This window comes from Chrysochloris asiatica, unplaced genomic scaffold (assembly GCF_000296735.1).
Source record: "Chrysochloris asiatica unplaced genomic scaffold, ChrAsi1.0 scaffold00220, whole genome shotgun sequence".
In the NCBI taxonomy this organism is placed as follows: domain Eukaryota; kingdom Metazoa; phylum Chordata; class Mammalia; order Afrosoricida; family Chrysochloridae; genus Chrysochloris; species Chrysochloris asiatica.
This window is the reverse complement of record NW_006408738.1, coordinates 630,311-642,096: the sequence shown is the minus strand read 5'-3', so window position 1 is coordinate 642,096 and position 11,786 is coordinate 630,311. Positions and strand designations below refer to the sequence as shown.

At 45.7% G+C, this 11,786-nt stretch overlaps 1 protein-coding gene across 1 annotated transcript in view; it reads left to right on the top strand.

The window, feature by feature from the left end:
• Positions 1-615: 615 nt before the first annotated feature.
• The window catches only part of ST6GAL2 (ST6 beta-galactosamide alpha-2,6-sialyltranferase 2), a 55,567-nt gene continuing 44,396 nt past the window's right edge, over positions 616-11,786 (top strand). The window contains exon 1 of the mRNA XM_006873041.1: positions 616-1,528. Within this exon, the coding sequence (XP_006873103.1) occupies positions 616-1,528 (913 nt within the window). The remainder of the gene's footprint in view (positions 1,529-11,786) is intronic.

Here is an 11,786-nt window from a genome sequence, read left to right as displayed (position 1 = left end):
GAACAGTGAAGTAGGGGGCGTTCTGTGGAGGCACTGTCAAAGTTAGCAAGCACCCTGGCATAACTTCTTCCCAGCAGCCACTCCAATGTTGCTTCATTTAGCACTCTGTGGGAATGTGGGTATATTCCAGGCAGCCTTCTGGACTTGGGGGAGACCATGAAGAATTAGAGATGGTTGCTGATGTAAAATATATGACCATTGTGCCTTCGGTGGTCTGATAAGCAGGAAGGTGCTGGCAAACTATTCTTACCTCCCTTGCTTGCTCTAACAATTGGAATTTTACAAAGCCAGGTGCTAAGAGAGGCTGTTGGAATTCACGGTGAGTACTTGGTCTCTAGGTGGGGGATAGGACATGTAATGGAATCATCTGGGCAAGTTCTATCAAATATGAGTTACATGCCCACCCACACCTAGTCTCTCAAGACTCTTAGGGAAGGTGGTGAGACCCTTGTGACTGGTGGAGATGGGTGGTCCCGGCAGGGTACATATCTGAATCGGATTCTGGTTTCTGATTCCCTTCCAGTTATGTTTGTTCATTGCAGCACTTTGCTATTTTTCAGGTTCGTTTTGCCTCCCAGTGCACTAGGACACAAAGGTGCTGCCTGGGGACCTGCCATGAAACCGAACTTGAAACAGTGGAAACAACTCATGCTCTTTGGAATATTTGCTTGGGGGCTCCTCTTTCTGGTGATTTTCATCTACTTCACCGACAGCAACCCTGCTGAACCTGCACCGAGTTCCTTCTCCTTCCTGGAGACCAAAAAGCTTCTGCCCATCCAGGGCAAGCAGAGAGCCATCATGGGAGCCATGCACGAAGCCTCCTTTGCTGAAGGCATCGATGCAAACAAGGTGCTGCCTGACGGAGACCTGCAGAGATGGGCCCACGTGAATGATAGGTTTGAAAATGAAGAAGAGCTGTTTTCATCCCAGATCGGGAGAAAGTCCCAAAGTGCTTTCTACCAGGGAGATGATGACTACTTTTTTGCTGCTGGTCAGCCCGGACCCTACAGCCAGACTCAGGAGACACTGCCGTTCGTTTCCCATCTGGAGCAAGACCAGAGGCAGAGGGTTTTGACGACACTTCACGTGCAGAAAAGGCTGCCGAAGAAACGGCACATGATGCGGAAAAGAAGCCGCGTGTTTGAGGAGGATGACGACTGGGACAGACTCTATCCCACCATGTCCAGGGCCTTTCTCTATCGGCTTTGGAAGGGAGATGTCTCTTCCAAAATGCTGACTCCGCGCCTGCAAAAGGCAATGAGAGATTACTTGAGTTCCAACAAGCACGGGGTGCGCTTCCGCGGCAAACGGGAGTCCAGACTGAGCCGGGACGAGCTGCTGTGCCGACTCCGGAGCCGGGTACGAGTGCGCACGCTGGACGGCAAGGAGGCGCCCTTCTCGGCGCTCGGCTGGGCACAGCACGTCCCCGTGGTGCCCCTGAGCCAGCTGCACCCTCACGGCCTCGCCAGCTGCGCCGTGGTCATGTCTGCGGGCGCAATCCTCAACTCCTCCTTGGGCCAAGAAATAGGTGGGTTCCGGTCATGTGAACATTGGACGTGTTTGCGTGGTCACTTGAGGGTGGTTCTTTCCATGATTGGAGTTCTGGTGGTGCAAAGGGTTAATGAGCTAGGCTGCTTACTGGGAGGTTGGAGATTGGAGTCCACCCAGAGGTGCCTCAGAAGAATGACCTGGTGATCTTACAAAACAGTCAATTGAAAACACTATGGAGCAGTTTTGCCCTGACAAATATAGGGCGGCCATGAGTTGGAATCAATTTAACAGCAGCTGTTGTCAATGTTTTGTGCTGTGGAGTCAGTTCCCACTCATGTGGACCCTGTATAGGGTTTTTGGAGGGAGCAGAAAGCTTCATCTTTCCTTGTGGAGCGCTGTTGGACTGAATTCGCGCTCTGTTTCTCATCCTCCGTCTAGTACTAAGGCCGTCGGACTCCCTAACAGCAGCCGGTAGTTGGTATTACCTGCCCATTTCTGTGTTAGATACTTGGGATCTCTGGTTCTTAGTCCAGTGCTGACCCGACAGCACCACACCAGGAGTCCAAACTGAGTCTTACAGATCTAGAATTGACCCATGTGTTAAAAAGGAAAAACTGGCTTCTTGGCTATTATTTCAGTGTAACTACAGGAGTCCTGGTGTGGCGCTGTAGGATCAGCACTGGACCGCAAGCAAGAGCGTTCGAACTCACCAGCCACTCCTCTGAAACCCTATAAAGGGCCACTAAGAGTCGGAACCTACTTGATGGCAGTTAACTTGTTAACTGTATAGGGTTTCCAAGGAGCAGCTGGTGAGCTTGAACTGCCGACCTTGCAGCTCAAATGGCATTGCACTCTGGTGCATGAACCCACAGCGCCACATCAGGACTCCTACAGCACAGTAATTCTGTGTCCTTCACGAGTGGTTTCTGTCCCAAACCCTTCTTGGGACAGGGGTAGCACTGTTTGTTATAGACTGACCCTACAAACCCTGTCTCACCTTAGACACTTTTTGAGAATGACGCTGAATGGTTTTGTTTGTTTTTTTTTCAAGTTGAGAAAACCATGATACAAGTCTGTGCTTGAGATCTGGGGTCCCTGGGTCCCCATGCTGACATTACAGCAGGCCATAACAACAGCTCATGTGTCAGATAAGCTTGTAGCAACGCCACAGCAGAGCGGCCCTCAATGTATTAGCAAACAGCCTTGCTTTAGGGTTCCCAGGGGTGAGATAGTTCCACAGTCCTCGCTCAGTGCCAAGGCTCAATATTAATAATGCAGAGAAGGGATTTAAGTATTATGTTTTGAAACAGGCAGTGACTTGCTTATGGTTTTGTTTTGTTTTAAATACCTTTGCATGATAGTTGCATATTTATATTACCCTTGCATTTCTGGGAGAATTCCCTCTTTTTAAGCCCCCACCCCCACGCCCGGCTGCTAACCTAAAGGTCTGTGCTGGTGGTGTGAACCTGCCAGCTGTTCCTCAGGGGAAGATGAGGCTGTCTGCTTCCGGACGGTTGTTGTGGTTAAGTGCAGCTGAGTCGGTTCTGATTCACAGTGGCCCTGTATAGGATGTGTGAGAATCAGCTGGTAGATTTGAACTACTGCTGACCTTCCATTCCAGTCCTACAGCACATTCCTCCCCTTCCCCCATAAAGATTACAGTCTTGGGGACCCTATGGGGCAGTTCAGCCCATTCCTACAGGGTCGCTATGTGTCAGACAAGACTGCACAGTAATAGGTTAGGTTGGGGTTGCTTGTTCCAGCATAAATATCTCTGGCAAGAGTCTGGGAAACTCTAGTGAGAATTTGGAAGCATATGAAAAACAGTGGGGAATTCCATGTTTCTAGAGCATGAAATGTTGGCGTTATGTCTGTGTTACTGTCTAGTGTTCATATTTAGTTTATACTGTATGCATTAAATGGCTTCATGATCAGAGCTACAGAATTGTATGAATTGTATCTGACGAACTTACCCAGAAAGGTTTTTTTTTTAAAAAAAAAAAAAAAACACCTTTTATTATTTTGTCTGTGTGTCTTTAAATCAGATTTTGTACCTACCTTTTAAGAATATCTAACTGTAATTCAATCTGTAAAAAACCCAGCTGGCATTAAGTTGATTCCAATTCATAGTAATCCTTTAGTACAGACTCGACCCTGCCCACAGATGTTTCTGAGACCGTAAATCTTTACAGGAGAAGACAGCTTCATCTTTTTCCTTCGAAGTGGCAGGTGAGTTTGAACCACTGACCTTGTGATTAGTATTTGAACCCACTGTACCACTACAGTGGGCTCATTAAAAAGCAAACAAGGAAAAATAGTGTTTCATTTTTTGAGGTTGGCATCTGTGAGCATCAGTGTTGTCTCTTCCAGGTGCTGGGCTCTCCCGCCCATATACACACATTCTCACTTAGTGATTCACAGCTCTCTGCAGCCAACGGTGTAGGTCACACATATCTTCAGGGAACTTGGAATGCTGGGGCATGCTGTAAAACATTAATCTTGGCCTGGAAATATGTAAATAAAAGACTCACCAAAGATCTTGATCTTTTCAAAATTGAGGCCAGAGCTAGAAAAGTAGCAAAAATGCTTTCTGTAGAAGGTCCTCCAGACTGAACATCGCAGAGTCCTCAGCAATCCCAGCCCTCTAAAGGAGACCAAGTTACTCAGGTCTGCTTACTGACTGCCCTCTAGCTCCCTCTTGTGTTTTTCCCACCATTGGTAGTGCAATCCCCTACCTCCTCTCTCTGTTAGACTGAGTCAGACCCTGTCATTGTTATTGAGAAAAAGTGTTGCAGTTATAAAAACCTCCACTTTGAATATGTTATGGAAAAGCATATTGGATTATTTTGAAAACATGGACAATTCTTTTTGAGAATCATGAGATGTTTTTCACCTATACATACAAAGAATTATAATTTGATAGTGAAAGAGCATCTACTAGCAGTTCTGTGCAAACACAGCAAAGAGGAAGAAAATGTCTATGCTTAGCTAACAGTCAGCAGCCTTGACATTGGGAAGTAAAAATCTTTGTCCTTTCTTTGAATCAATGTAAGCTGAAATTTGGGCAAGTGGGTAGTAGGAAAAGGTAATGGGGAAACATGCTAGGAGAAGTAAAAAAAATATTGCTATTAGAATTCACGAGTCCTGGTATGGTGCTGTAGGATAAGCACTCGACCTCAGGGTCAGTTTGAACCACAAGGTTGGCAGTTCAAACTCACCAGCCGCTCTTTGGAAACCCTAAATAGGGTTGCTATGAGTCGGAACTGACTTCATGGCAGTCAAAAGCAACAGCATTCGGGTTCCGTTCATACATGCATGGGTTTAAATGTATTTAAATGTTAGGGTGTCTATGTGACCAGTGGATGGCTACAGCAAGTTTTCTTAGTAATACATCTGTCTTAGTCTGATTAGGGTGCCTTCAAAAAATGGTCCACTCAAAAGAATGACTTTCGAGGGTGTCTGCTGGGCCAGTCAAATTCAAGGCAGAGCAGTCAGTTCAGAAGGTTCGGAGACATTTGGGAGGGGGGTGCCAAAATTGTAATCTTGCTACATTTTCTTGAAGGATACGAGACAATGGCAGACTTTTTAGAGGAAAGTTTTAAGAAAACTGAAAACTGCGTCAATGAGAAAAAGGCAAGGAAAATTGCGCCTTTTTTCTCATCACAATAATGCATCTGTGCCTTCTATGAGGGTATCAAGGGCTGTCCTCTGAGAATTTCTTTGAAAAACCTTACCCTATCTACTCTACGGTTCTGGTCTCTCCCTTTCAGACCTCTCTATGTTCCCCTAACTCCAAGGACGTTGAAAAGAAACACTATTTGAGTCCCTTGAGGATGCCCACACTTCCATTTTGATGAGCATAAGTTGAGGAGGTCAGAGTTCTCTTTGCATGGGGGGAGGCTGGGGGGGGGGCGGTGCTGAGAGAGCTGGAAACATCACCTTAGAAGTATGAAGACCTAGATGGAGGAGATGCTGACAAACAACAGCTTCACTTTTTGGTATTTCTATTCTTTGGCAGCAATGCTTTTTGGATTGTTTTCCTATATAGTATGTGCTGTAGAGCGCTTGAATTTGTTTTTTCTAAGTAATTTTGTATTTCAGTAAAAGTTTGCACAGCACATTAGATTCCCATTTGAAAATTTGTATGTAATTGTTCAATGACGTTAACTACATTTTTTACCATGCATCAACATTCTCTCGAACTGTATCTGGGTGGACCCATTCGCAGTATTCCTCATCTTTGCTTTAGGGTAATGGCTGACCTTTGGAGTTCATATAGATGAGTTTTTAGTGGAGTAGCGTGTCTACAGATAATCCCTTTATTTTGTGCCCCTGTCATTTCACTGAGTGACCTCAGGAAATACATACATTTCAAGGTTTAAGGACCGCCTCGGGGTGATAGTCCCGTAGTCTCAAGTGGTCCAGTAAGTCTAAACTTTGTAAGATTTCAAGTTCTGCTCTGGGTTTTTCTCCCATTTTGTCTCATCTATTCGGAGTCCCTATATTATGCTGCAGGATCATGCACTGGACCGCAAGGTCAGTTTGAACCACAAGGTCTTCAGAAACCCTATACAGGTCACTGTGAGTCAAAACTCTCTGAAAGAGACTTAACAATGACAAAAACAAATTATGGTGTTGGGATTGTTGGGTAGCTGGCCACCATCTAGTTCTTCTGGCCTCAGGGTAGATGAGGCTGTTGTTCTTGTAGGCTGTTAACCCTGTAGACTAGTTTTTTCTCTGAGACTTAGGTTTCCTTATGAGAGGTTGGAATTTAGAAAGTCCTTCTACTTAAAAAAAGAAAAGAAAACGTTGATATGGTCGTTCAACAAACACTATTTTCACTAATTCTTCCAGATACTGTGCTAGCCAATAGAGACACAAAGATAAATAAGACAAACGGTGAAGTCATAATTCTAGTGGCACATGATTAGCAGTGATGGAGACAGGCAGAGCGATGTGGTAGGAAAGACACAGGTGTCTTAACCCACTGTGGAGTTTCAGGCTCGAAGGAAAAAGGTGCCGAGAGACCGAAAAACCACTAGAACTCATTCTGAAAGACATTCATTTATTACAGAAAAAAGAATAAAAGAGGTGATTTTACCTACAAAGAGCAGAACACAACTGTGTCCACTGGCAGCCAACTGAAGCATGAACTTTGACCATATGAGGGATGGGGGCTCACAGAGGTTAGGGCAGTTAGGGGTGGAATGAACAACTAGGAGAGGAATGAGAGTAAAAGGGGGGGTTCCCTCCTAGAGAAAGAGTAGGAGGGGGGCTTCTTCCTAGCAGAAGTTTTGGTATGCACAGTTTGTGGAGGGACTGTTTGCTCCTTCCTAGATAGCAGGAGGAAGGGGAAAGGACAGGAAATGTGGTTTTGAGGTGGTCTGGGCATGGCCGTTTTGGGGCATTAAATTTATGTCCCTACTCTCACCCTGAAGTTGAAGGTGGAGCAGAGAGAGGAAAAGTAGGGAAAACTGACTTAGAAGAGGCTGGAGAAAAAGAAAGGAAGCCAGGCTGAAGGTGATGAGACGCACCTGGTGTATGGGTGAGAAAAACTGCAGAGCACAAGACGAGAGAGAGGAGTGAGGGAGGAAACCTGGAGAGATGGCAGGTCAGCTCAAGCGTGGTCTGTCACAGAAACTATACTTTAATAATTGCAGTGAGGTCAGTTCTGACTCGTGTGTCAGAGTAGAACTGTGCTCCATGGAGTTTCAGTGGTTGATGTCTCAATAGTTTGCCAGGCCTTTTTTCCCAGGCACCTGCAGAGCTGAGGCACCACTGATTTTTTGGTTAGCAGCTGAGCTCATTAGCTATTTGCTAGGTATCTCTTCTGGTGTGTTTTCTAGAGACAAGATTCTATTCTAAATAATTTTGATGTGTTATTTGTTGCAAACCTTGCAGCCCTGCGTGATAACGAGATTATTCCCATTATACTGACAAGGAAATAGAGGCTCCTGGAGCTTAGTAAAGCTAGCTCTCACTACTGTTGTGGGTGCTGCTGAGACACTGAAATCTTTAAGCAGGGGCATTACGGGTCTGATTGTCATTTTAGATTCTTGCAGGGTCTGGGCCTGAGGGTGAGAGGGGAGTCCCTCAGGGTTGGTGCAGGTAGGACAGACCAGAGCAGGAGACTAGGGGCAAGAAGAGTGGAATCATCCCTTCATCTTTATCACAGGCACGTCTTTCCCAAATGACGCATGGGAGTCAGTCTGTACCTCTTCGGTTTCGGTTTTCTGCGTTGGGTAGTGGAGGAGGACTGTGAGCTGAGTGCAGTGCTCAGTGCTGCTGGCATGCTTCCAGACTGGGCACTCTTCTTTAAGGGTTTAATCTCTCTTCAGCCTGGAAACGCCTTCCCCGGAATGACACTGGACTTTATTCCCCTTGTGTTTGCTGTCTTGAGCGTTCCTGATTTCCTAAATATGAATGGACAGCTCCGAGTTTTAAGGCAAATTATCAAGGAGGATAACAGCCAGGGACACATTTCCACAACCTGCCTTCAGCTCTTCCTCTCACACCCTCCCTCCCCAGCCCCTCTTGATGGGATTCTACTCCCTGTCAGCTTTAAGGAGATATGACACAATTCTCCATCACAGCCACCTTTTCTTTCTACCTTTCAGTTCCTCCTACACAAGTTTGGCATTGTAACTCTTCAGACTAATGTTACTTCCAAAAGAGTTAAGCTAAATGACATTCCGAAGCCCCATGCCTAGTGAAGCTGTTGGCAGGCTTAGAACATAGCTAAGTGTCAGGTTAAACAAACATACCTGTTGGCATCCAATCAATACCAACTCATGGCAACCCAGTGTCCCAATGGGTTTGTGTGACTAACCTATACATTGAAATATGTTGGGTGGTTCTCAGCGATGTTGTGATTTTGGAATTGCTGGCTGTTCAATTCATTTGAAATGCACCCACTGCCTGGGACCCTTTGGCTTAGTCATAGTACCTGTAACGAGTCCACTAGAAGACCAGGATACTGGCTTAGGAGTGATGACATCACATGTCTTGTCCATGTACTGTCTCTTATTGCCTCGGAGTACCTGCCAATCACATGTTTGCAGCCCCATGTCACTGTCTTCCTGTGAGAGGGCTTCCCTAGGCCAACAGCCCACTCAAGGCAGTCCCTAAGACCTTTTCAGAGGTCTGCAAAGTGAAAGCTATTTTTGTAATCGTGCTAGGAGTTGTTTTCCTTATTAACTGATGGTGCAGCAGCAATGGAGTGTAAAACTGTTGTGTTCTCAGCACAAGTCAAGCCACGGCACCAAACTACACTCAGTGTGTTCTTCCTCACCAAGCACCCACAGTAAGAGAAAAACAAAACAAAACAAAACAAATTGTCTTTGTGGATGTCCTTGATGGAACCCTTTATTAAATTTCTTGATGTGATTTTGTTAAATTTTATTAAGTAATATTTTTTGTTGTTCTAAGAGCATGGGAACAATGAATGTTTTAAAATTGGGAAAGGTGTGTGACAAGGTTGTGTTCTTTCACCATACCTATTCAACCTGTATCCTGAGCAAATAATATGAGAAGCTGGGTTCTATGAAGAAAAACATGGTGTCAGGATTGGAGGAAGACTCATTAACAACCTGCGATATGCAGATGATACAACCTTGCTTGCTGAAAGTGAAGAGGACTTGAAACATTTACTTATGAAGATCAAAGAACACAGCCTTCAGTATGGGTTGCATCTCAATGTCAGGAAAACAAAAATCCTGACCACTGGACCAATAAACAACGTTCTTATCAATGGAGAACAGATTGAAGTTGTCAAGGACTTCATTCTTCTTGGATCAACTATCAACACTCACGAAAACAGCAGTCAAGAGATCATACGACGTATTGCATTAGGCAAATCTGCTGCACAGGAATTTTTTTAAGTGTTTAAGAGCAGAGATGTCAGCTTGAGGACTAAGGGGCACCTGACCCAAGCCATGGTATTTTCAATAGCCTCATGGATGCGAAAGCTGGACAATGAATAAGGAAGATCGTAGAAGAATTGATGCCTTTGAGTTGTGGTGTTGGAGGAGAATACTTAACTACAAGTGCCATGGGACTTCCGGCGCTTCCCGGACCAGGCAGCTCAGGTAGGGCAGGCTCCGGGGAAAAGGGACAGAATCACACATACTAAACCTCTGTTTAGCAGACAGACAGCCTTTGAGCAAACATAAGATCTTATATTTCAACATTCTGAACTCGTTTTTTTTTAAAAGATCAAATTGCTGAGGAATTACAGGGATTTTGAGATTTTGCCTGCCTGCATGCGGCTCTCGCTCCCTGTGCATGTGGGCGAGTGCCTCTGCCCCTGCGGACCTTGGAGTGCAGGGCTAGAGCAACCCCATTTAGAAGGCTGTATTTCCAGAGAAAAGGAAGCATAAACTGGCAAAGCCAAACGAATAGAGGGGGATATCAGCGCGGATATCAGGAAATTCGGGGTACTACGGTACAGAGAGACTGAGAGAGGCATTTTTTACATCATCAGTACACGCCCACTGAGGCCAAGGCCTGCCCCGAAGCCCATCCTGCCCACAGACTGGTCACAAAGGCCCAGGCCCAACCAAGGCCCAAATCGCCTACCCGCCATGAGGCCCAGGTGGCCCACAGCCTGGTCACCACCGAGGTCCAGGGCCCTCAAGTCAAGGCCCAACCCGCCGCGCAACCCGGTCGCCAAGGCCCAGGGCCCCTGAGGCCCAACCCACCACATAGTCCGGTTTCTGAGGACCAGTGCCCTTGAGACCCAACCCACCCTCAGCCCAGTCCTCGAAGCACAGGCCTCCCCAGGCCCAATCCACCCAACCCGCTCGCTGAGGACCAAGCCACCTGATGCCCAGCTGCTGATACCCTGACCCCTAAGGCCCAAACCGCCTGCCCGAGGCCCAAACACCCGCCCGAGGCCCAACTCCTACAGCCCGGTCGCTGACGCCCAGGCCTCCAGAGGCCCAAACCACCCGCCCTAGGCTCAACCTACCTGCCCTAGGTACAAACGGCCCACTGGCAAGGCCCAGGCCCAACTGAGGCCCCAAAAAGTTACTCTGAGTTAAGCAATAAGAAGAGGGAAAAGGGAAGAACACATCCTGATCACATCTTCCTGGAGGTAATCAGAAAACATAAAAAATTACCAAAATACATAATTAATTATTAGGGCCACAGATAAACATTAAACATGTCCAAGAAGCAAAAGCAGATGACCATATTGGAATATGTCCAGAAAAAAGATAAAATATCTGAGACAAATGAACCAGAAGTAGACCTTCTCTACATGATGGAAGGAGGGCAGGCCTCGGAGATACCTGAGAAAGAATTCAGAAAAATGATTATAAAATGTCTCAAAACACTTTACAATGGAGTTGAGAAAAATAAGGAAGAAGTCAGAAAAGCACTACAGGAACACTCAAACAAGATAGACACATACAGCATTGGTAACAATCCAAAACCTACAGAAATAGGTCCAAACAATCAGCAACAAAATGGCATAAATAGAAAACTCTCTGAAAGGGCAGAGGAGTAGAATAGATGAGATGGAAGGGAGAATCAGTGAGATGGAAGACAAGTCTCTCAATACCACTAACATAGAAGAGCAAACACAAAAAAGGCTAAAAAATTCAGAGGAAGGTCTAAGATTCATGTTGGACAACATGAAGAGGAATAACGTGGCATTCCAGAACAAAATGAGTCACACAAGTCCACAGAGCAAATAGTCAAAGAACTACTGGAAGAAAATTTCTCTAACATCCTCAAGGTCCAAAAGACAGACATACGGGAAGCCCAGTGAAGTCCAGGAAGGGTGGACCCCAAAAGAAAATCACCAAGACATATCATAGTCAAGCTCTCCAAACTCAAAAACAAGGAGACACTCCTGAAAGCAGCAAGAGAAAATAGAAGAGCCACATACATACAAAGGCAAACAAGTCAGACTAAGCTCAGACCTCTCAGCAGGAACCATGCAAGCGAGAAGGCAATGGGGAGACATATATAAAACACTGAAAGAAAAAAATTGCCAACCAAGAATCCTTTATCTAGCAAAACTATCAATCAAATATGAGGGTGTAATCAAAACATTCAAGGATAAACAGAAGCTATGGGGCTTCACCAAAGCCAACCCTGTGCTACAAAACATCCTAAAGGGTGTTCTGTGGACCGAGAACCAACAAGAATAGACAACAACCAGAGATTGATGCACGTGGCAGCACCTCCCTGAATTAAATAAACAGAAAGAAAAAATGCTAACAAAACAAAACTATAAGAACAAACTCAGAGACTCTGGGAGGGCAGTCTATGACCAAAACAAGTACAAT